At 47.4% G+C, this 25,962-nt stretch overlaps 1 protein-coding gene across 6 annotated transcripts in view; it reads left to right on the top strand.

Moving 5' to 3' along the window:
* Positions 1-25,962, top strand: part of ZNF185 (zinc finger protein 185 with LIM domain) — a 108,784-nt gene that overhangs the window by 40,720 nt on the left and 42,102 nt on the right. For 3 of the 6 annotated variants that reach the window (XM_034782508.1, XM_034782512.1, XM_034782507.1), the window contains exons 9-20: positions 1,791-1,874; positions 3,079-3,117; positions 4,029-4,112; positions 5,315-5,398; positions 6,050-6,130; positions 6,574-6,657; positions 16,845-16,889; positions 17,334-17,438; positions 19,842-19,937; positions 20,485-20,583; positions 21,829-21,924; positions 22,349-22,447. In XM_034782508.1, the coding sequence (XP_034638399.1) occupies positions 1,791-1,874; positions 3,079-3,117; positions 4,029-4,112; positions 5,315-5,398; positions 6,050-6,130; positions 6,574-6,657; positions 16,845-16,889; positions 17,334-17,438; positions 19,842-19,937; positions 20,485-20,583; positions 21,829-21,924; positions 22,349-22,447 (996 nt within the window). The remainder of the gene's footprint in view (positions 1-1,790; positions 1,875-3,078; positions 3,118-4,028; positions 4,113-5,314; positions 5,399-6,049; positions 6,131-6,573; positions 6,658-16,844; positions 16,890-17,333; positions 17,439-19,841; positions 19,938-20,484; positions 20,584-21,828; positions 21,925-22,348; positions 22,448-25,962) is intronic. The other 3 variants (XM_034782509.1, XM_034782510.1, XM_034782511.1) reach the window with 3 other exon arrangements.

Genomic DNA, 25,962 nt, shown 5'->3' with positions numbered 1-25,962 from the left:
TAGTCCTGCCATGAGTGGAGGGGACTGGACTAGATGACCTCTCGAGGTCCCTTCGAGTTCTATGATTCTATGATTTTGCCCACATTCCACTGTGGGCAAAAAAATGAGGTTGTCAGCACCCCATCCACATTTAGTGATACCAAAATCTTCAAATGAATCTGTATAGACACACCTGGTCTATTCAGCAATCCAACTGTGAAGCTCAGGCCCCACACTCTGTATTTGCATTGTTTTATTATGTACCATATTGCAACCTTTCATTGCCATTGGACAGTAATCTCCTTGAGCTAGGGACTCTATTGATTGCTTGGCACATTTCACCCATTGCACAGAGCTATGTACACGCCTAGTACAATATAAATAGTATGCAGGTGGGAATTGATACCTGGCCACCACAGTGATGGGTACAGATTAAATGGACAGATAGGCCATTGTTACTACCCTTGGCTCTTGCTTGATTTATGTTCTTTCCAGCGAAGTCTGGTACAAGCCTTCAGTGACTCATTCACCTCTAGCCCCCTACCATCTCAGTCTCCTGCCTCCCACCTTCATCACTGGAATGTGCTCTTTTTAGTCCTGAGGGCATTCTGTGCCAAAAAAATTAAAATTCTGTGCACAATATTTTACAATTCTGCAAATTTTATTTGTCAAATAAATGTGGAGGCTCCAACATGGCATTGGGGAGCACAGGGCACTGGCTGCACAGAGGTAGGAGGTCACTGTGCAGCTCCCCCTCCCACCCCCAGGACATGGACTCAGCGATAAGGCTGCACCCAACCTTGACACAGCGCAAGGACCAGGCCTGCCCCAGTAACACCCCAGAGCCCTGCACCTCCGTGCCATGTGCACCAGGTATGGGCAGGCAGGATCCAAGTGTGGAGGGGCTTATTGGGGCGGGAATCCAGGTGTGGGTTGAGAGGGTTCTGTGTGGGGCAATCTGGGTGCAAGCGGCTCAGTGGGGAATCTGGGTGCAGGGGGGATCTAGATGCACAGGAGCTTACTTGGGGGGTTCTGGGTGCAACGGTAATGGGACTCTGCAGGAGGATCCAGGTAAAGGTGGTTAGAGCTTAGCAGTGGGGTCTGAGTGTGGGGGGATAGAGCTCAGCAGTGGGATCTTGGTGGGCTCAGTGTGGAGAGCCAGATGCTGGGGGAGTGGGGCTTATGGGGGTTGGGACCCAAGTGCAGCTGGTTGGGGCTCGGTAGGTTGGGGATCCAGGTGCTGGTGCTCATCAGGGTGGGCCAGGTACAGGGGGAGTGGGGCTCATTGGGGGGGTTCTGGGTGTGGGGTGGGTGAGGCTTGGTGGGAGGGTCTGGGTATGAGGGGGTCTGGATGCATGGGGGTTGGATGGATTGGGGATCAGCTCCCTGTACAGTGATCTCTCCCGCTGCAGCTGAGGAACGATGGGTGCAGGAAGAGCTGGTGGGGGGAGGGTGAGAAATCTGGGGGAGGGATGACATGGCCCTGGATGCCATGCAGGGGAAGATGAAGTTCTGTCCTCCCCAGCCCAGCTGGGACTAGCAGCTGAGCCCGGCACAGGGAAGGAGCCACCAACAGTATCTTCACCAGTCCCGCCCCCGCCCCACAGTGATTTGCCTTTCTGTCGGCTGCCCCGTGCACCCGAAACATACTGCTGGGGAGGGTCGCATGACCGCTTTTGTGGCTTCCCTTTGCTTCCCTATCAGAAAGTCATTTTTCTGTGGGGAAACAAAGAAATCTGCAGGGGACATAAATTCTGCATCTGCGCAGTGGCGTAGAATTCCCCCAGGGGTATCTCTTCCTTCCCTTCCAGGACAGAGGCAGCCAACAATGTACTGAGGCGCACAGCCAGCAGGGAGCGCTCTTACGTCCTCTCTGCTGCCAAGAAAAGCCATGGGTGAGTCTCATGGGAGAGGTGAACAGAAAGGGAAACTATTAGCAAATGTTTCACAGGGACTTATGGGCCTGATCCATTGAAGGCAATGTGAGTCTTTCCATTGGCTTCTATTGACTCTGAATCAAGTCCTAACTGAGAAAAGTCCAAGGAACTGTAGAACTGGGCATATCCATTGAAGGACCTTTGAAGTGTTTCCCATCCGAGAAGGAAAGGAGCAAAAGGAAAGAAAAACAGCCTGAAATCTTTGAAAAAATTATTCCTAACAGTCTAGAACCTACAACTAAGACCCATATTTTCAGGCCTGTCTGCTCAGAACATCCCAAGCACCTGTTTTCTCCAGCCCAGCTTTATTGCACCAGGGAGAGAGGGGGCAGGGGCAGAAGGGGCTTGTAAACATTAGTATGGGCCAAAGAATCTCCCACAAAGAAATTGGATTCCAAGCAGGATTTGCATCCAGTTTAGATAAGCTCCTTGGGGCAAGGACTGTCTTTTACCATATATTATGAGCCCCCATCTCAGCAGCAGCTCCAGTAGTAGTGTAAGTATGCAGGAGATACTGCAGGTGTAGGAAGCTCCTCTATCCACCTCTCCTCTGGGGGTTGTAAAGGTCAGTTCTACTGGTCAAAATAAGATTGATCTCCCAGGATAAATAACTGCAATTTTTGCAGCTTAAAGGGCATCTTTTTCTCTCTTGGTCTAACTCGGGGTGGCACAATGAGGTGGCAGGGAGGCTGGCAGTGCCTGTGAGGGAATGGGAGAAGCAAAGAAGGAATGTGCCACAACAGTGACATAAAGTGGTGTAATTTACACAAGGGCAATAAGATAGTGTACCTTGCACTGATTTGGAATTCAGCTGGTATGCAAAACAAATGCCATAAACAAATGCCGAGGCAGAAGGATTTTGTGTGTAACAAGAAAAAAACTACTAAAAGAAAGGTGTAAAATAAGAGGGGGTGGCTTTATTTTACACCTTCTTATCAGATGCTTTTCCTGCTTTTGCCCCCTAGGTGTGTAAGTTACATTGGTTTTGTATACCCACTCACTGCTAAATCTGTGCAAACTGCATTACATGGCCCTATATGTAAAATAGCATCACCCTTCAGGTCTCTGTTGAATTTGTCTCAGCAACTCCCGTGAGAACTGCCCACATGCCAGGTTTGCTCACTGGCTTCATGCAATCTTTGCCCTTGTATCTCCTTTACAGAAGCCCAACACAAGAAGTACCACCCTTCATTGCCAAGAGGTGAGTTATTGGCTCTGTGCCCCAAAAATTACAGTAGAACTCCCCTTCTATGGTACCATCTCAGTGTAGTGGTTTCTACTAAGGGCTAGGGTTTGGCGTTTCCATCTGGTGTGAAATTGGAGGCAGGGAAAATGCCTAGATAGGCTGGACCCATCCATCTAGGCTGACTTATACTGGCACTGGAAAGCTCCTAGTGGGATGAACACGGCGACTTAGGCTATGTCTACACTGGCACATTCATCATTACAACCTTTTTTGCTCAGGGTGTGAAAAAAACCACCCCCCTGAACAACAAGGGGTTGGATGGAGCGGCGGGGGGCAGTCAGGGGACAGGGAAGAGGGGTGGATGGGGCAGGGGTCCCTGGGGTGGGGGAGGGCACCAAGGAACGTGGGGGGTTGGATGGGACAGGAGTCCCGAGGGGTAGGCCATGACCCCCTCGTGGGGTGAGGAGGGAACCAGTTGTTACGATTTTGGCAGCTCATCACTGATTGTAAGGTGCGCAGTGTAGACATAGCCCTAGATATTGAACTGGAAGATGACAGCCGTGGATTGTCAGGAAACCTGAAATTGTGCTTGGGAGATCATGGGGACCCACTTCCTTTCCTCTTCCAGAAGAGATTGACCCCTGCAATCAGGGCCACCATTGGGCTTTTAACTTCCTGAACAGTCAGTCCCACACAAAGAAAGGCTATCGAGGTGAGGGTAAGGGCTTGCTTCACTCAGCCAATTAATAACATATTCATTGTTAAGTCCAGCTGTGGACTCCAGGGACAGAAGCAAAGTTTGACCCTAAGATGTGCAGAGAAAAATTCTACAGCATGAGGGGAGACTAAATAAAATGTTTGAACAAGTGTGTGTGCATGTGTGTGGAATGATGTGATGTTTGTGTCTTTATTTTTCATCCTGAAAGGGTTGAGATTGAGGAGGAAGGACGACTGCGCATGCAGAGTCAGCCCCTTCCGGCTTCATCAAGGTTCGGTCTTAGTGGCAAAAGGTAGTGTCCCTGACTCTGGATTATTCTGTGTGTGTTTGGGATGGGGTCCATTTTCCAGCTTGTCTTTCTGTGTGACACTGAAGATAGTTGCTGGTGAAAGATGACAGTCTTTCTGACCACAGTTGATGATGGAGGGTCCCCTCCCACAAGAAGCACCAAGAATGACTATGGCTGAAGATGGTACTGTAGGCAGGGTAGGCCAGAGTTCTGAGGTGGCACTGAGCATTCTCTCTCTCAGGTGGTTGGCTGGCTCATATGCTCAGGGTCTAACTGGCCACCATATGTGGAGTTGGAAAGGAATTCTCCTCTAGCTCAGATCAGCAGTGACCTTGGGTGGGTTTTGCTTTCCTCTGCACTGTGGGGGTGCAGGTCACTTCCCAGGATTATCTGGGTGTCTCTCACTTCATCATTTCCCTGCCAATGCAGGGTTTTGGACACTGGTGCACCTCAGTCCCTTCTATTCTCTGCCTGTGGCGCGTAATAGTCTAGTCTGCTGTGGTCTCCTCTACTTTGGTCTCATTTTGGGTTTAGTGTGTGGGTGCTGGGTGATGCTGGTGGCTTGTGTTCTATGGGAGGTTAGACTAGATGATGTAGTGGGCCCTTCTGGCCTTAAACTCTGTTACAACCTTGGCCACACCTGCTGAAGAGGGGAGGGGGCCAAAAGAAATAGGTCAACTAATTCTAGGGGACAAAAGGGCAGGGATGGGAATGGGTCCAAAAGGGAGCCATTCCTTACTTTTCCTAGTGGGCTCCCCACTGCCCGCAGCAAGCTGTACACCTGCCAATCACAGTGGGAGAGATTTTTGAGTTTGAGTCACTGTGGCTCCCTCCAGTGCTGCACCAGAGCCCAGGCACAAAAGTAGCTAAAAAGCCAGACAAGGAGCTTCCCAGGAAAGGTCATGCACACACTCTAAACTCACATAATCACTGTGAAGTGTCAAGACCACTTGCAATGAACATCAGGAACACCTGAGCTCCATTTTGATTCCTGTGGGAAGAGGGGAAGCGCTCCAATCCGGTAGAACAGTTTATTCAGTATTTCAGAAGTGTTCCTTGCACTGCTGCAGGGAGCAGACCTTCACTCCACGGGCACGCATTTCTATCTGGGATGGAGTGTTCAGTGCAGCGCTGGGTGTCTTGGAAAGCAGGGGGGCATTCACACTTTATCTTGTGTTTTATTAATTATTTATTGTGATTATCAGTGATAAAGTGGATGAAGAGAAGCCTGTTGGGACTTCTCCAGGTGAAGCAATAACATCCAAACCCGCTCTGGCTACAGGCAGAAGGTAGAGTTGCTGTGGAGTTTGTTACATGAAATGAGCCTGCATGCCAGTGGGTGCTCCCAATTCATATGTACTTTGTGTGGCCGGGGGTGCCACTTGCTATGCTATTGCCTTTACTAACTCCACTGAGGAACAGGTGATTCCTTTCAGCATTGAGAAAGACGCTGCTCTGCCCAATGAGGAAGCAGTGAGGCACTTAGTTTGTTCTACCCAGGAGTAGATGGGGGCTGCTGGCTTCCCCATATTCAGATCTCCTCTGCCCCAATCTCAGTTATACCCGCCGGTCCAGCTGAGAAGGCTTGCTACCCATTTCTTTTATACAGACCTCCTCTGGCCTAGGTTATATCCTTTGTCTGTTTCAGAGATCTTTCTGTCCTTTCCTCAGATTCAGACTTCCATGGGTGGAAGAAACTCATTTGCTTACTATGTCCCATGTTAGTGCAGTTCTTTTCCCTCTCACGTTCACTGCGCAGAATTTGTTTGCTATGATTTGGTTGGATCAGAACAGGCTTCAGACCTATTTATTTGGCATTTCCTTTTAAATTATGTCTTCCTTTGCTATATGGAACTTCAATAACTGTAGAGGACTTGGATGTACCAATGAGTTTGTAGTAGCATGCCGGTTAATTGCAACTTTCTTTCTATATTTATCAGTGAAGAAAGAGTTATAAATGACCCCAAACCAATGCCTCAGAGTGAAATAAAGTTGAGAGTCACCTCCTCCCCAGAGAAAAGGTAAAGTTCAGATTGTGTTGATGTTCCCTTAGTTAAGGTCCGTGAATAGATCCCAGTGTCTCATTATTGCAGCAAATGCATGATCATAGAGCACTGGCCATGGTGGGAGTTATCTGACATGGCCACTCCTACCAGTGCAATCATTCCATGTGTGGGATAGTCTCCCAAAAGACAAAGGGGATCGCTGTTACTTGAGCTAGGCAGGGCAAAGAGTGAAAAAAGATTACACTGTAACGAACAATTGGCAGAGCGAGAAAATAGACACAGCAGCTGAACAGGTCCATGGTGGCTCTGATTTATATGATTAGCTTGAGCAGAGTGGACTATCCCCCGTATATTTTTCTGTTTTTTCCTATGCACCCCGTATTATATTTCAGTAAGTTATATTAGGCTACAGTACAAGTACTACATACTGAGTCTTACTTTTGTTTTTTTGTTACTAGTGACAAACCAGTTAAAGCGGAGCCTGACCTGATCTCCTGGGATGAATCGATTCCAAAAGCCACCACCATTTCCACAGGGGAAAGGTAGGGTCCGTATGAAACACCTTCCCTCCTCCTGCAGTGAAATGAGCGTTGTGCAGAGAGTGAAATAGATGTTGTAAAACTCACATAGGCTCAACAGTAAGACTCACATACAACATAAGGGAAAATCCCCACTTCATCACACTAGGAAAATGGGGCAGCCTGACATGAAGGTAGCATGGCAAGTATCTAAATGCCTCTTCTACCCCTGGAGCACATTCTATTCAGAAGTAGCTGTTGTGGGTGTTCTCCCCACATCTCTAATGAAAGCTGCCCACCACTGCCCTACTTACCTTCAACGTAAGATCAGTGATGTAGCGCTCATTTATATAGCTCATTTCATCTAGCAGGATCTCAAATCAGGTTTGACTGTTGACTGATTCACATGTGCTGGAGAAAGAGAGGAGAGGAAGATGCAAATTGAAGCCCCTGCACTAATGTTACCATGAGAATTCACCCTGAGGGCAGGTGGTGTTTAAGACATTGCATGCCCTGCAAGTTTCCCCTATTCCTTTCCCTGATCCCCACTCCCATCTCAGAAGACTCTACTCATTTGTATAGTTTCCACCTTTAAGAGAAACAGCTGCCAACTCCAGCTCCCAGCAGCCTACTAGACCAGAATAGCAACCTCCTTTCTCCAGGCCTGGCAGCTTAGAATCATAGAATATCAGGGTTGGAAGGTATCTCAGAAGGTCATCTAGTCCAACCTCAAAGCAGGACCAATCCCCAGACAGATTTTTGCCCCAGATCCCTAAATTGCCCCCTCAAGGATGCTCAAACCACTGAGCTATCCCTTCCCCAGAGCTCAGCTCTAGCAATCGTTGAGAAAGAACCAGAACTCTCAAATGAGTCTAGTTTGCTTTAAATACCAAAGGGGAAGGGACAAATGGCTTGTAAGCCCCTTCAAACAGGTCCAGACCACCAGTAGAAACACCTGTATCATCCCTTTCCCCAACACTCCAACACTCTTGAAGGGTAGACACCTCCTCTCAGCACAGCAAAGGGGATTAACCCCTTTCTTGCTCAGCCAGAGATGGGGAACATATACACCATCACACTTCCCTCCTGTGCCCAGAGGTTGTGTCTCCAGCTCAGGTGGGAGGCAGGTTGGTGATGCAGTGTGTGATGGAAGCTTGCAGTGAGGCTTCCTGTGCTGTGGATAAATTGACTGCCATACAACCTCTTTCACCAGCTGCAAAGTCATAGAATCATAAAATATTACAGTTGGAAGAGACCTCAGGAGATTATCTAGTCCAATCCCCTGCTCAAAGCAGGACCAACACCAACTAAATCAACCCAGCCAGGGCTTTGTCAAGCTGGGCCTTAAAAACCTCTAAGGATGGAGATTCCACCACCTTCCTAGATAACCCATTCCAATGCTTCACCATCCTCCTAGTGAAATAGATTGTCCTAATATCCAACCTAGACCTCCCCCACTGCAACTTGACACCATTGCTCCTTGTTCTGTCATTTGCCACCACTGAGAACAGCCTAGCTCCATCCTGTTTGGAACCCCCCTTCAGGTAGTTGAAGGCTGCTATCAAATCCCCTCTCACTCTTCTCTTCTGCAGACTAAATAACACCAGTTCCCTCAGCCTCTCCTCACAAGTCATGTGCCTTAGCCCCCTAATCGTTTTTGTTGCTCTCCACTGGACTCTTTCCAATTTGTCCACATCCTTTCTGTAGTGGGGGGGCCCAAAACTAGATGCAGTACTCCAGCTGTGGCCTCACCAGTGTTGAATAGAGGGGAATAATCACTTTCCTCAATCTGCTGGCAACACTCCTACTAATGCAGCCTGTGACAAGGTTGGGACTCACCACCGCAGCGCCTCCTGCTGGTTACCTCTGGGAATTAGCTCAGTCCAGTGGAGCGCCCTCTCTCAGTGGTGTCCCACCCGTTGCCTCGTCCTTGGTTGGCATCTGAGCCCACGTCACTCACCAGCTCACAGCGTCCTCTTCTGGACCACTGCCCTACGGCAGTGCCCCTTAGTCCATCCACACCCCCTTCTGGGGGTGGGGGGGTGCAGTTGATCAGCAGTCTCTCTACGCCCCAGCCACCATGTCTAACCACACACCCCCAAAGTCTATCCCTCTTGTCAGGGATTGGGTGTAGTCTATAATGGCCGCTCCCTACGGCCAATGGCTGGATGTACTGCAAGGGGGGAAAGGAGGACCCAGGCCCACCCTCTACTCTGGATCCCGGCCCAGGGACCCTCTGGCGGCAGCCTCGCTGTCGTCCTTCTCTCCCCTCCGTCTGTCCACATCCCTGGGCTGCTTCCCCTTTGGCGCCTTGCGCTGGCTAGTCCCTTCCCCTCAGGGCCTGCAGTCTGGCAGACACCAGGCTGGAGTTCCCTTCTGCTCCGCCAGGCCTGCCCAGCGCTGTGCTGTGCTGTCTTGTCCCAGGTGCTAGTCTCCCCTCTGAAGACAGACCTTCTCCCATGAAGGTCTGGGACAGGCTGACTGTTCCCTTCCTGAGCAGCCTTTTTATAGGGCTGAGCCAGGCCCTGATTGGCTGTCTCCAATCTGGGCCCTGATTGGCTCCCACTAAGCCCTTCTCTGATTGGCTGCCCATCTGTGCAGGCCCACTGGCCTGCTGCAGCCTAAATTCTCCAGGAGTGGGGCAGCCGCCCCACTACACAGCCCAATATGCCATTAGCCTTCTTGGCAACAAGGGCACACTGTTGACTTATTTCCAGCTTCTCATCCACTGTAATCCCTGGGTCCTTTTCTGCAGAACTGTGGCTTAGCCAGTCGGTCCCCAGCCTATAGCAGTGCATGAGATTCTTCCATCCTAAGTGTAGGACTCTGCACTTGTCCTTATTGAACCTCATCAGATTTCTTTTGGCCCAATCCTCCAATTTGTCTAGGTCACTCTGGACCCTATCCATATCCTCCAGTGTATCTACCTCTCTCCCGCAGCTTAGTGTCATCTGCAAACTTGCTGAGGGTGCAGTCCATCCCATCATCCAGATCATTAATGAAGATGTTGAACAAAACCAGCCCCAGGACTGACCCCTGGGGCACTCCATTTGATACCAACTGCCAACTAGACATCGAGACGTTGCTCACTACCCGTTGAGCCCGATGATCTAGCCAGCTTTCTATCCACCTTATAGTCCATTTATCCAATCCATACTTTTTTAATTTGCTGTCAAGAATACTGTGGGAGACCGTATCAAAAGCTTTGCTAAAGTCAAGTCCACGGCTTTCCCCATATCCACAGTGTCAATTATCTCATCATAGAAGGCAATCAGGTTGGTCAGGCATGACTTGCCCTTGGTGAATACATGTTGACTGTTCGTGGTCATCTTCCTCTCTTCCAAGTGCTTCAAAATGGGGAGGGATAGCTTCGTGGTTCGAGCACTGACCTGCTAAACCCAGGGTCGTGAGTTCAATCCTTGAGGGGGCCACTTAAGGATCTGGGGCAAAAAGTACTTGGTCCTGCTAGTGAAGGCAGGGGGCTGGATTTGATGACCTTTCAAGGTCTCTTTCAGTTCTATGAGATAGGTATATCTCCATATATTATATTAAAATGGATTCCTTGAGGACCTGCTCCATGATTTTTCTGGGGACTGAGGTGAGGATGATCGGTCTGTAGTTCCCCGGTTTCTCCTCCTTCTCTTTTCAAAGATGGGCACTATATATGCCTTTTTCCAATTGTCCTGGACCTCCCCTGATCGACATGAGTTTTTAGAGATAATGGCCAATGGCTCTGCAATCACATCAGCCAACTCCCTCAGCACCCTCGGATACATTACATCCGTTCCCATGGACTTGTGCATGTCCAGCTTATCTAAATAGTCCTTCACCTGGTCTTTCACCACTGAGAGCTGCTCACCTCCTCCCCATCCTGTGCTGCCCGGTGGGAGCTGACCTTATCTGTGAAGACTGAGGCAAAAAAAGCATTGAGTACTTCAGCTTTTTCAACATCATCTGTCACCGCCTCCTCCCCGAGCTCCAACTTTACCGGCTTCCTGAACAGCGGGGCCCGAAGCAACTTCCCACCCCAGCAGCTCTGCCTGCTGCTGCACTGGGGAAGTGCCTGGCCTGGGGCGCACGGGCTGGAGAGCGGCAGGAGTCGAGAAAGTTGGAGCCTGTGGAGGAGGTGGCTGCACACTCAGATGCCACCTACCGCCTATGTCCCCCACCGATCGCCAGAGCCCTCCAGCAGGGGCAGTGGCGGTGGTGGCAGCTCACACGCCGGGGAGCCACAGAACCCGAGCATGGTGAGGGGGGAACCAGGGGGTGTGCCTGCCACAGCCCAGCGCCCCTCCAGGGGGCTCCTGCAGTGGATGCATGTGGGCGCAGCCCCCGTGCACCCCCTCGGTTCCTCCCTCGCCCCGCTTTGGCTCTGCGGCTCCTGGGAGCAGGCTCAGGGCCCCGTGCCCAGGCGGCGGTAGCGGCTCACATGCCCGGGAGCCGCAGAGCCCGAGCGTGGCGAGGAGGGATCCGGGGGGGTGCATGGAGGCTGCCGCCCGCATGCATCTGCTGCAGCCTGCAAGAGCAGGGGGTGGGCGCCGGGCTGCAGCCTGGGCAGGAGGGGTGGGGGGCGTAGCTGCTCCCTGCTAGTGACGCCTCTGCCTTTGCAGGACTGCTGCACACTGCGCCGCACCAGCTCCTCCATGGCTGGGGCTTGCCGCTTTTTGGCACCCCCAACCACTTGGCGTCCTAGGCGACCACCTAGTTTGCCTAGTGGTTGCACCGGCCCTGCTGATTGCGCCCTCTCCACCAGCCACACTGCTGATCACAGCTCTCCACCAGCTGCCCACTCACCAAGATGTCTTCCCCCCCCACACACACACACACTTAACACAGCTCTCAATGAGTTCAGCTGTTAGTGGGGGAACTTTACTGCTGGTGCACACTGGGCAGTCTCTTGCACACTGTGCAAAAGTAGATCTAATATTTAGACCTAGGTATCAGGGATTTTAGCTTTGCAGCATGTAACAAGCCTCTCAATCGAGTCTAAATTAGCTCTTTTATTATACCCTGGAGAAGGAGAGTCAAGTAGTGCCTAGGACCCTTAAAGACAGCCTACACCACTAGATGCAAGTACCCATCCCCACCCCCTCTCACCTCATTGGGCTTTGGAACCCATGTCCCCTGCCTAGCGACTGCTGTTAGGTTGAGGGTGAGTCCCTCCATTGGGGTATGCCAGGTACAGTTTTGCTGCCCTGGGTTCACACAACAGGGATAGCAACCCTTTATTACTCCTGCCCCCAAAACAAGGAGACTGGGGATCCAACACCAGCCACAAGTGATCATTTGAGCAAGCAGTCCCATCATGCCAAGCACCTATGCAGGGTGGGTGTGTCCTTGCATACGACGTCAGCTTCTGAATCTTTTTCCACAGCTCACCACTAGATGTCAGGGGAGAGCTCATCCAGACTCTACTTACACTAACATACCTCTAGAAACCCTTCTTGTTACCCTTCATATCCCTTGCTAACTGCAACTCCAATTGTGCTTTGGCCTTCCTAATTACACCCCTGCATGCTCGAGCAATATTTTTGTTCTCCTCCCTAATCATTTGTCCAAGTTTCCACTTCTTGTAAGCTTCCTTTTTGTGTTTAAGCTCACCGAAGATTTCTCTGTTAAGCCAAGCTAGTTACCTGCCATGTTTGCTATTCTTTTGGCACATCGGGATGGTTTGTTCCTGCGCCCTCAATAAGACTTCTTTAAAATGCAGCCAGCTCTCCTGGACTCCTTTACCCCTTATATTAGCCTTCCAGGGGATCCTGCCCATCAGTTCCCTGAGGGAGTCAAAGTCTGCTTTTCTGAAGTCCAGAGTCCGTATTCTGCTGCTCTCCTTTCTTCCTTTTATCAGGATCCTGAACTCAACCATCTCATTGTCACTGCTACCCAGGTTGCCACCCACTTCTACTTCCCCTACCAATTCTTCCCTGTTTGTGAGCAGCAGGTCAAGAGGAGCATGGTCCCTTGTTAGTTCCCCCAGCACTTGCATTAGGAAGTTGTCCCCAACACTCTCCAAAAACTTCCTGGATTGTCTGTGCACTGCAATATTGGTCTCCCAGAAGATATCAGGGTGATTGAAGTCCCCCATGAGAACCAGGGCCTGTGATCTGGAAACTTCTGTTAGTTGTCCGAAGAAATCCTCGTCTACCTCATCCTTCTGGTCTGGTGGTCCATAGCAGACGCCCACCACGATATCACCCTTGTTGCTTTCACCTCTAAACTTAACCCAAAGACTCTCAACATGCTTATTTCCAGTTTCATACTGGAGCTCTGAGCAATCATACTGCTCTCTTACATACCGTTCAACTCTTCCATCTTTTCTCCCCCACCTGTCCTTTCTGAACAGTTTATACCCAGACATGATAGTGCTCCAGTCATGTGAGTTACCCCACCAAGTCTCCGTTATTCCAGTCACATCATAGTTCCTTGACTGTGCCAGGACTTCCAATTCTTCCTGCTTGTTTCCCAGGCTTCTTGCATTTGTGTACAGGCACCTAAGATAACTAGCCGATTGCCCTACATTCTTAGTATGAATCAAGAGGCTTCCCCTGTTGCACCCTCCTCCTTGTGTTTCCCCCACGGGTATCCCACTTTCCCCACTTACCTCAGGTCTCCATCCCCCAGCGAACCTAGTTTAAAGCCCTCCTCAGTAGGTTAGCAAGCCTGCCTGTGAAGATGCTCTTCCCTCTCTTCGTTTGGTGGATCCCATTCTTCCTAGCAATCTTTCTTCTTGGAACAACATCCCATGGTCGAAGAATCCAAAGCCCTCTGTCCAACACCACCTGTGCAACCACCCATTTACTTCCACAATTCGATGGTTCCTACCTGGGCCTTTTTCTTCAACAGGGAGGATGGACGGGAACACAACCTGCGTCTCAAACTCCTTTATTCTTCTTCCTAGAGCCACATAGTTCCTAGGTCATTCTTGGCAATATCATTGGTGCCCATGTGGAGAAGTAGGAAGGGGTAGCCGTCCGAGGGCTTGATCAGTCTCGGCAGACACTCTGTCACATCCTGAATTCTAGCTCCAGGCAAGCAGCACACTTCTCAAGTTTCCTGGCCTGGACGGCAGATGGATGACTCTGTCCCCCTTAGGAGGGAGTCCCCAACCATCACCACCCGTCTCCTCCTCTTAGGAGTAGTGGCCAGGTCCATCCCTAGAACAATGCAACTTATGCCTTCTGGCCGAGGGGGTCTCCTTCTGATCCCTTCCCTCAGGTGACTCCTCCAAACCATTACCCGCCATAGTACCTGTGCAGAGAACCTGAAAATGGTTTCTTACCTCTATCTGTATTGGGGGTACATAAGTTCTCCTCTTTAATCTTCTGAAGGTCACATGCTGCCAATTTTCTTCTCCATTCTGCACTGCCCTCTGATTCTTCAGCATGCTATGCCTGCAGTACCAAATGCTGACTTCTATCCAGAAAGTCTTCATTTTCTCTGATGCAATGCAGGGTTGATACTTGGGTCTCTAGTCCTTTAACCTTTTCTTCCAATATGGAGACCAGCTTGTACTTCGTATAGACGAAGTCGCTTCTATCCTCTGGGAGAAAGACAAACATGGCACATCCTATGCAGGTCACAGCCGCTGATTGCTCACTATCCATATTGTTTTCCTTCTAAGAGCCTCTTCAGATGTTTTATTTATTGCTCACAGAAGCCTGAAAGGCAAAAACTCTGAGGGAACTCCCCCCAGGCAAACTTCCTCTGTTTGCAGCTCACTCGGTTCGCAACTGACTGCTTTTTATAAGGCTGCTGGCTTGAAGCAGTTGCCCCGGCTCAAAGCTTCCCTCCAATCAACCACTCAAGGCCCATCCGGAACAAAGCACTCCCAATTCACACTTTTCAAACAAACAAAGTCAGCGCCTGTTAAAATAAACCAAATGCTCTATGCTCAGAAGAGCAGGTTAAAAAATTTCCTTTGACTAGTCTTCCCATGTTCCCCACAGCAGGTTTGTCTGAAGGTAGGAAAGGAATTTGGGGAGCAGAAGAAGAAAGACTGAATCCTTTTCACTCACTACGTGTCTTATTTCCATAGTGAAAAGGAGGAAGTGCATGTGAACAACTGTGACCACATGTCTTCTGAGGAGAGGTAGCATTCCCTTGATGCCTCTGAATTTGAAATAATCTCTTCAGTTGATTTGTAGAATGTGGTAGCTGGGTCCTTACTTTGAGTAGCAGAAGAAGGCCCTGACACACGTAACCATGGACATCCAGCCTCCTTTTAATTAGTAATCAATGTGTAGAGTATTTTCCTTTGTGCAAGTGAAGGTCAGGGTTACGATAATGGTGCCAAATGAGAGGAAAGAACAGAGGAGTGCAGACACGGATCTGACAGTTAAACCCTCGAGCTTTTTTTGTCCCATGCAGTTCATTGAACTTGGTGGTCAGTGATGCAGCATCAACTTCTAGTGAGGCTGCTGAATTTTTTAATGTAATTCAAAGCATTTATGTATTTTTCTCTGCATCAACTCATCGATGGCAAATTTTGAAGCAACATCTGGGAACATCCTCTCTGACACTGAGTGCCACATGATGGGAAAGTCGAGTGGAGGCGATAAAGCCTATCAAACACCAAATTGGGAAGATAGATGATGCCATAGTTGCCATTATGGAGGATAATGTTATGACAGGAACTGTTCGCGGCGGTGATTTAAAAGGCCCCCAGGGCTCCAGCCGCTGCGGGGAGCCCCGGGCCCTTTAAAGTGCTCCCGGAGCTGCGGCAGCCAGGTCCCGCGGGGATTTAAAGAGCCTGGAGCTCCGGCTGCTGCGGGGAGCCCCGGGGCGCCCAGCCGCCTCTGCAGCTGGTAGCTCCGGGGTGATTTAAGCCGGAGCCCCAGGGCCTTTAAATCTTGAAAGGCTCCACCTCTTCCGGTTGAGCCACGCCTCTTCCGGTTGAGGCCACACCCCCGCTCAGGACTCCAGCGTACCGGTAAGTCCTTTAAGTTACTTTCACCCCTGCACGGGATAATCCCATAAGAGACTCCGAACAACAATTCAAAGTTGAATTCTTTAAGCAGGTGCTAGATTGTGCAATACAGTCAGTTGAAGAACGTTTCATGCAGCTCAAAGAACACAGCAGTATAATTAGGATGTTGTATGATATTCCAAAACTCCTCACTATAGCTGAAGAAGACCTACACCAGCAATGCAGGGCACTAGAGACAGTGTTGACACATAATGACATGCGCAATATTGATGCAAGTGATTTAGGTGATGAACTGAAAGCCCTTTCAAGATACATTTCAGCAGGATCAACTCCAAAGGCTGTTCTGGAATATATGTGCACAAATAAGATGACCACCCTCTTTCCAAATGCTTTTGTAGTTCTGCGCATACTTCTAACACTTCCTGTAATAGTTGCCAGTGGAGAACACTTCTCCAAGCTGAAGTTAATAAAAACACATCTACGCTCCACAATGACACAGGAGAGGCTGGTTGGTCTTGCAAGCTTCTCAATAGAGCATGAGCTGGCCCAGACTGTGGACCTTCAGGAATCTTTGCAACCAAGAAGGCACAGAAAGCACCACTTTGATTATTCAAACAGATAAAAATGCCAGTGTTTACTATGCAGACAAGAAAAGTTACATTTGCTGTTCAGGCGTTTGAAAGTTAAGTGTTACTTAAAATTTTTGAACAAGGCATTTTAAGTTGTTAGTTCTCCTTTATTGGGGTAGGTAGCAGAGCAGTACCATGAGAGGAGTAGAACAGGAAGAAGGCAGAATCGAGACCTTTCAAAGTTTTGGCCCAAACGAGGGGGCATGGGGGTGTCATTTGAGCTCCCCGCCTCAGGTGCCAAAATGTTGTGGGCTGGCCCTGTGAAAATGGCCTTGTCTGAATCCCCATATGCCTGCCATACTACCATCCTCTGTCACTCACCCTGATGTTCAGGGCTGGCCCCACCTCCCTGATACACAAAGCAGGAAGTGGGGAAGTTTGCATTTATTTTCCCAAAACAAAGGAGCGTTTCCCAGTAAGAAATATGCTGAGGCTCATCTCCAGAGGATGATGCCTTTTCACGGTTGCCCAAAACTGTTGGATGCTGAGGCTTCCCAAGAAGCCCAGTCTCCCTGTTAGACATTGGGAAGATTCAGGAGAGCCCTTTTGGTTTTTATAAATGCCAGATACAAATATTCAGGAAATGGGTAATGCAAATTATCATGCTCTGCACACTGGATATGTTTTCTAAGGGTGATATCTTTCCTTTCTTCTAGCTATCCTGATTCCCTAGAGGCTGGCAATGAATTTGACCCAATAAAGTAAGAGCAGAGTCTGTTAACAGCATCACATGCTGCTGTTTTTGTCTTGCCGTTGGGATAGAGGGCATCCTAACAAAGGGCATACCAAGGGGACTGCACTTCTGCAGAATTATGAGGGAGGTGATGCATATATTGTCCCTGGGGAAGAAAAACACCCCATCATTTAAAAGTGCATTGAGGTCCTTCAGCTTCTTTCCCATGTTGGCATGTGTCTCCCAGATTCCAGTCTGCACACTTTGACCAGCAGGCTGTCATGTTGTATAGTATGCTGGTGCATGGTAACTGATGGGAAGTTATATCTCACTGTCTGAAGTGAACAGCAGGTAGGTCAGTAAGTTCTTTTCCAAAAGGAAAGTTTCACATCATACGATTTTGTTACTTCAGACATTAACTCCATTCATCAAACTGCTCTTACAAGGTGTCACGAGTCTCTCTCCTTTGCAGGTCCAACGCATATTATATGGACAATACAGCTGACCCCCCATCTGAGACACGCCACCGGTACAGGGTTCCTGAATATCTGGATGACACAAATTCTGACCTCACAAGGTAAGAGCCTAGAGATGGTGTTCACAGTGGTGTAAGTAGAGGTCTGATGATATTGGGATAAACTAGCATCAGCTTTCCAAAGGGAGCAGGGTGACCTACAGGGCTGTGGGGCAAAGGAGAATGAGAATGGGATATCTTGTACATAGAAGACCAGGAAACACAATCCACATCCTGAGCCAAAGGTATAGAACATGAAGCGGGCACAGTTCACTGCAGTCACATGGTTATTAGTCTTGTTCAGGGGTCGGCAACCTTTCAGAAGTGATGTGCCGAGTCTTCATTTATTCACTCTAATTTAAGGTTTCGTGTGCCAGTAATACATTTTAACATTTTTAGAAGGTCTCTTTCTATAAGTCTATAATATATAACTAAACTATTGTTGTATGTAAAGTAAATAAGATTTTTAAAATGTTTAAGAAGCTTCATTTAAAATTAAATTAAAATGCAGAGCCCTCTGGACCAGTGGCCAAGACCCGGGCAGTGTGAGTGCCACTGAAAATCAGCTCGCGTGCCGCCTTCGGCACACGTGCCATAGGTTGCCTACCTCTGGTCTTGTTGATTCATCGCTCATCAAGCTTTCTGTTGCAGAATCAACCAAGCTAGTAGCGGTAACTACAGTTGTGCTGTGTCCACTTCACCTTTATGATTTCCCTGGGTATCTAGAGTCTTCATTCTACACAAGTGTTGGAGTTTGTTCACTTTCAAACTTGACATCAGCCATGTGAAATCAGGAAAGTGATAGCGGAGTCGCAGCTATGGATGCTGAAGACACTCAGCGTCTCTTTTTCTTGGGTGCCTAGTTTTTGATATTGGTCTCACACTTTATCCCACCAAAGGGACTGGGGAGTTGAGAGGTATGATCTTGTGACACCATTCTATCCTTTTTGTGAGTTGCATGGTGAACCCAATGTGTGGGGGCTGGCAAAAACCCAACCCAGGTAGTCAGAAGCCGTGGAGTTGCTGATAGCAATCCTGGGTTTAGCTAACATTCCTGCAAGAAACTTTTGCTATGCTTTATCGGGGATTGCTGCACTAGCTGAGACAGAGTAACTGCATTTGTTCTCTAGAAGTCTGTATTTCTTGGTTAGAGATAGTGAGAATGTTTTTCTGAAAGGAACACAGCTTTCCACACCACTTACCTGCTAGTTTCATAGAATCATAGGACTGGAAGGGACCTCAAGAGGTCATCTAGTCCAGTCCCCTCCATTCATGGCAGGACTAAGTATTATCTCGACCATCCCTGACAGGTGTTTGTCTAACCTGTTCTTAAAAATCTCCAATGATGGAGATTCCACAACCTTCCTAGGCAATTTATTCCAGTGCTTAACCACCCTGACAGTTAGGAAGTTTTTCCTAATGTCCAACCTAAACCTCCTTTGCTGCAATTTAAGCCCATTGCTTCTTGTCCTATCCTCAGAGGTTAAGAAGAACAATTTTTCTTCTTCCTCCTTGTAACAACCTTTTATATACTTGAAAACAGTTATCATGTCCCCTCTCAGTCTTCTCTTTTCCAGATAAACAAACCCAATTTTTTCAATTTTCTCTCATAGGTCATTTTTTCTAGACCTTTAATAATTTTTGTTGCTCTTCTCTGGACTTTCTCCAATTTGTCCACATCTTTCCTGAAATGTGGCGCCTAATCAACATGGAGTAGAGTGGAAGAATTACTTCTCATGTCTTGTTTACAGCACTCCTGCTAATACATCCCAGAATGATGTTCGGTTTTTTTGCAGCAGCGTTACACTGTTGACTCATATTTAGCTTGTGGTCCACTATGACCCCCAGATCCTTTTCTGCAGTACTCCTTCCTAGGCAGTCATTTCCCATTTTGTATGTGTGCAATTGATTGTTCCTTCCTAAATGGAGCACTTTGTATTTGTACTTACTGAATTTCATTCTATTTTCTTCAGACCATTTCTAGTGTCTCACACAGTGCAATCTTATTAGTCTAAACCAGTGGTTCTTAATCTTTACTGCAGCCTGCACCCCTTTGGTTTTCAAAATATGTTCTTGCACCCCTTATCAAAAATCAAAATTTGTTCTCGCACCCCTTAAATCTAATAAATATGTTCTCACACCCCTTAAATCTAGATATATTTTGTTTGTATATTACAGTACATAATCGTTAAATATATAATGTTAATAAATACATAGGTTTGATAAAACAAAGTAGTTGTACTTACATGCCTGTGCTTAATTTGTGTTTTCGATGATTTACCTTCTAAAAAAAATCTGGCATGTCTCGAACCCCCAGAAAGGGTATCTTGCACCCCCAGGGGTGTATGCACCCCCCGGTTAACAACCACTGGTCTAAACAGTAATTTCACTGAATGCCCTTTCTGAAGCACTTTAACAACACATATCAGCGAGTGAAGCAGTTTAATGACTCTCCTCCTCTGGCAGGTCCAGCCCTCAATCTAGAGACATCCCCGCACATCACACTGATGCCAGATTCACAGTCCCTGGATACCTGGGTGATACAGAATGTGACCCTAAAAGGTACGTGGGTGTTGCATTTAGTGGGGTTATCCAGGAAATCTGAGGACAAAGGAAAATCTAAAGTCCACTGCTCTTGGAAGGCACTCTTATTATAGCCATCATCCCTGGAGTGTGAAATGATGAAAGGGACTGTGCAGAAGAGTGTAGATACCCCAGCTTGCAGGACGTAAGGTGAGCTTGAGGTGTATTTCACCTCAGCTTTTCCTGACAAGATTCGAACACTTGAGCTCTATTCTCTTGTCAATGCCATGTGCTTGGAGGGATTAGAACCCTTAGTTCTTACCCAATGTTAATGTGAATAGGCTCTCCTCCCATCCTAGTAACCGTAAGATGCTGCAGAGGCAACAGAGGTGTTGAAGGGCAACTGAAATATATAGAAAGTCAGTGTCAGTAGGTTGGCACATTGAAATGCAATTGGGGCCCATGAAACAGTCCCCATAGAAAGAGTCTTTGAACAGTTGGACAGAGTCTTTCCTTTTTCTCAGCACATAGAACAGGTTTACATGATGATTCAGGTGCCAATGATGGGCTTTTCCTTCTTTACCAGATCTGTCCCATGCTATGAGGAGAGACGTCCCACAAGAGAGATCAGATACGAGAGTACCAAAGCCACAGAACACGAAGAGCCTGAACTGAATGTGGCAAAGTAAGGAGTTAGGGGGAACAACCATCATATTGCTCTGATGATGAATTCTTGAGCTATGTTCCGTTCCCCTTTTGTCTAAGGCTTTGAAAGTGCCTGTTGCTCCCTAACCTCTTAACATCAAGCAGGTGCAGAACATCACAATTTGAAATTCCCATGCCAGGTGCCAATTTCATTTATTTCCTGTAGGGACCTTTGGCACTGCTGCACCTTGGTCCCTCCTGTTCTCTGCCTGTAGCACACAGTAGTTTGCTCTAATTCTGGATGTGCAGGTGCTGTGTGGTGCTCGTGGCTTGTGACATACATGAGGTCAGACTAGATGATCTGCTGGTCCTTTCTGGCCTTAAACTTTATTACTCTACAATGTTCAGGGCAATTAGGCCAACCAATTCCAAACTCACTGCCAAGGGTCTTAATTTGAGTAATTAATATTCAGATGATATCCATTGAAAAATCAAATCTCAGTGAACTGATCTAATATAGCCCAAGCTTCTTCCAATGTTCCCAAGATCTGTCCATTGCATGCGTGTCTTCATGGGTACAATCCAGCCCTCAGAAATGCATGCAGGACTCTCACTGACTTCTGTAGACCTTGCACTTGTGTATAGTTGAGTGGAATACAGCCCATGCTAAAGGTCTCCTACCTCCAGCATAAGAGAGCCCAAGTAACAAAATAATCTTTTCTATAGCAGCTCACACCTTAACACCTTAATTATACATGAGTGAACTTAGCCTTGCAACCCCCTCTCTGAGATAAGTAAATATGATTATCCGATGTTACAGATGAAGAAACAGAGGCACAGCAACTAAAAGATTCTTGCCAAAGGACAGGCAGTGAATCAGTGGCAGAGCTATTAGAGGTGCATATCTTCTCAGTCCCAGCGTTGTGCCTTAATCATAAGACCTCCTTCCTTCCCAGTCTGACCCTGGATGTTGGCTTGATGTGCAGGTGCTGACCTTGGGTCAGACTCCGTTGGCTATTGCACTTTGCTTACAACTGTCAAGCTACTATTGCTGGGAGGAAAGCTCATAGAATGCTGTACATCCCCAGATTAATGGGTAGTGCTAAGAGGAGTTTAGGAAAAGGAGTTCTGTAGTCCACGCTTATTTTGCATTGCCTATACTTCCCCCACATTGCCATGTTCTGGAGCAGATATTTCACAAAGGATTCGGCCATTTTAGAATCTAATCCCATGAGCCAATTTCCAAGGCCCTTTGCATACTGGAATGACCCTCCTTCTTTGGTAGGTCCAGCCCTTCTTCTGGAGACAGCAGCGCTGTTACCCAAGAGATCCGATACAAAGTCCCCATGCACCTGGATGATGAAGAATTTGATTTCAACAGGTGAGGGGGAGATGTGTGTTTTGTTGAGTGATATTAGACAAGGACTCTAAGGAAAATCTTGAGGATATTGCACTGGTAAGTCTTGGAAGTAGAATCGGGACTTTGATTTAGATTGTCAGGTACCCGGTCTTCATTTATGATTGTACGGCACTGAGCACACTGCCAATGCTCAATATATAATCAAACATCATATAGTTTTCTGCAGACAATAATAGCGCTTTTTCTAGACTGTCCATATTAATGTTCGGTACTAAGAGGCCTTGACCAAATGGGATTCCACATTTCATTCCTACTGCTTACACTTTTCCCACAGTACATTTTTCCTTGTGGAAAGGGATCACTTAAGAATGTGCTGTTTCAGATCGTGATGCCATTAGCCGATCTCTGGGGCTCTTCATGGCCTGCAATGACTTTCTTTCTTCAGCAGGTCCAGCTCTCATTCTACAGAAAGCAATGTTACTATCAATGACCCAAGACACAGAATCCCTGGGTGTATGGAGGTTGGGGAATTGGACTCTGAAAGGTATGGCCCTACCTTGAGTAGTTTTGTATCATCTGCCAATTTTGCCATCTCACTGTTTACCCCTTTTTTTCAGATCCTTTATGAATATGTTGAATAGGATTGATCCCAATACAGACCCCTGGGGGATACTACTATTTACCTCTCTCCGTTCTAAAAACTGACTATTTATTCCTACCGTTTGTTTCCTATCTTTTAACCAGTTACTGATCCATGAGAAAACCTTCCCTCTTATTCCATGACAGCTTACTTTGCTTAAGGGCCTTTGGTGAGGGACCTTGTCAAAGGCTATCTGAAAATCTAAGTACGCTATATCCACTGGATCACCCTTGTCCACATGCTTGTTGACCCCCTCAAATAATTCCAGTAGATTGGCAATGCATGATTTCCCTTTACAAAAATCATGTTGGCTCTTTCCCAATGTTTCCCAATGTTCATCTATGTGTCTGATAATTCTGTTCCTTAGTATAGTTTCAACCAGTTTGCCTGCTACTGAAGTTAGGCTTATCAACCTATAATTGCCGAGATCACCTTTGAAGCCTTTTTAAAAAATTGGTGTCACACTGGCATCAGAAGTTGATTTAAATGATAGGTTACCTAAAAAGAATGGCTCAGGTTTAGAGCTGCAAAGAGTTCTTTCAGAATTAGTCCATAGGTTTAGTCCAGAGTTCAATATCAGGGTGATCCAGAATAGAAGTGGAGATCTCAGTCATGTGGCTCAAACTTCCCCTGACGAAGCATAAGCAGATTTGAGATGAAAGGATCAGAGCCCAAAAGCCCTTTATATATTTTCTTGGCAGCCTTTTGACTGCATACAGTCCTTGGGTGAACAGTAGTGTTTTTGAAGTAACCTCCTATTTCTTAAACATCACCAGTAATTAGCTACATGGATTAACATAAGGCAATTGCCTGTCTCCCACCTTTTGCAGGTGATTTGCTATATACTTAAAAGAAAAATCAAGACAGTGATATCACTACATTCACAGTTCATTTAAATGTTAATATGTCCTTTTGATCTCTGAATTAACAGAATACAGCAATAGACAGGAACTGTTTGGTTACATTGTTAACCTCTAACAATATGTATATAAACACACAAAACCACAAACATTATCTACTAATATGTCTCTAAAGGTTGAATCTGGGTCAATTAGCCAGCTAGTTGTGTAACCCTTTCTGGCTCTGTGTCACAGAGGGTAATCAATCAGTGGGACGAACACAAAGTTAGCTAGACAAGATGGGTGAGGTAATATCTTCTATTACCTCACCCACCTTGTCTCTCTATATCCTGGGACCAACCTGGCTATAACAACACTGCAAATACCAAAGTTAGCTACTCAGCGGAAGAATTCCTCCATCTTATTTTATTCCGATCCCACTCAAAAGCACAGAAATGCATTTATCTCTAACCCCTTTGCTTCACACTAAACCATGAGCCATAACACCCGGCAATCCCAACTCTGACATCACAGGAGAGCAATTTGGATTATGAAAGTTCAGACATTGTCCAACGAGAAGTCAAAAGGCAAGTTTCTTCCCTGAGTAGCAAACCACACCACTTCATCAACAGATGCTGGGTAAATAAAGGATTTGTCCATTTGCTGGCAATTTAGAAAAGTTGGGGTGGGGGGTATGATGTTTCCCTCTGGTGTTACGCGGACCCGTGGTCTGCTAGGTCACTCCAATCCTTGACTCTGGGAGCCAGGCTTACCCCGCACTGCTGTGAGAACCCCCACTCCTGGGCTGTTCATGCACAGCCTCTGGCATGTAAGCTGCTCCCAGCTACGTGCAACCGAATGACACTAGCCAATATCTCTGGTCCTAGAAACAACCCTAGGAACCTCCATCTTGCAGTGTCCAGTTATACCTGCTGGACGCTGCAAGCTTATATAAGTTCATCAATTTAACAAAGAAATAGATATGTACTAGGCTTGTTATCCCCAAGGGAGTCTCTGACACACATCAAACCAAACACACTGCTTCAGGTAGAATAAACAAATAGATTTATTAACTATAAAGATAGATTTTAAGTGATTATAAGCCAAAGCATAACAAGTCAGTGTGGTTACCAAAATAAAATAAAATATAAGCACGCAGTCTGAACTCTCAACCCTATTAGACTAGGCAGCAACTAGATTAAGCAGTTTTTCTCACACCACTGAATACTGTAGTCCTTAATACACAGGTTTGTTCCTTAAATCTGGGCCAATCTCCTGTGTTGGAGTCTTCTTCTCAGTGTCTTGGTTGCTTGCAGCATAGGTGGGGCAGGAGAAGGGCCCAGTATGTGTCCACTCTGCCTGTTTTATACTCTCAGTCCATGTGCTTGTAGAACACAAATCCAGGCATGTCTGTGTGGCATTGCTGAGTCTCTCCAAGCAAGGACTTTGTCAAGCCAGGCCTTAACAATCTCTAAGGATGAAGATTCCACCACCCATTCCAGTGCTTCACCACCCTCCTAGTGAAATAGTGTTTCCTACTATCCAACCTAGACTTCCCCCACTGCAACTTGAGGCCATTGCTTCTTGTTCTGTCATCTGCCACCACTGAGAACAGCCGAGCTCCATCCTCTTTGGAACCCCCCTTCAGGTAGTTGAAGGCTGCTATCAAATCCCCCCTCACTCTTCTCTTCTGCAGACTAAATAAGCCCAGTTCCCTCAGCCTCTCCTCATAAGTCATGTGCCTCAGCCCCCTAATCATTTTTGTTGCCCTCCACTGGACTCTCTCCAATTTGTCCACATCCCTTCTGTAGTGGGGGAACTGGACACAATACTCCAGGTGTGGCCTCACCAGTGCCGAATAGAGGAGAATACTCACTTCCCTTGATCTGCTGGCAATGCTCCTACTAATACATCCCAATATGCCATTGGCCTTCTTGGCAACAAAGGCACACTGCTGACTGATATCCAGCTTCTCATCCACTGTAATCCTCAGGTCCTTTTCTGCAGAACTGCTGCTTAGCCAGTCAGTCCCCAGCCTGTAGCAGTGCATGGTATTCTTCCTTCCTAAGTGCAGGACTCTGCACTTGTCCTTGTTGAACCTCATGAGATTTCTTTTGGCCCAATCCTTCAATTTGTCTAGGTCACTCTGGACCCTATCCCTATCCTTCAGGGTATCTACCTCTCCCCCCAGCTTAGTTTCATCTGTGAACTTGCTGAGGGTGCAATTCATCCCATCATCCAGATCATTAATAAAGATGTTGAACAAAACCAGCCCCAGGACCGACCCCTGGGGCACTCCACTTGATACCAACTGCCAACTAGACATTGAGCCGTTGATCACTAACCGTTGAGCCCGACAATCTAGACAGCTTTCTATCCACCTTATAGTCCATTCATCCAATCCATACTTCTTTAACTTGATGGCAAGAATACTGTGGAAGATAGTATCAAAAGCTTTGCTAAAGTCAAGATATATCACATCCACCACTTTCCCCATATCCACAGAGCCAGTTATCTCATCACAGAAGGCAATCAGATTGGTCAGGCATGACTTGCCCTTGGTGAATCCATGTTGACTGT

Source organism: Trachemys scripta, chromosome 9 (genome assembly GCF_013100865.1).
Source record: "Trachemys scripta elegans isolate TJP31775 chromosome 9, CAS_Tse_1.0, whole genome shotgun sequence".
NCBI lineage: Eukaryota > Metazoa > Chordata > Testudines > Emydidae > Trachemys > Trachemys scripta.
The sequence above is the reverse complement of the archived record's forward strand: the minus strand, read 5'-3'. Positions and strand labels throughout refer to the sequence as shown.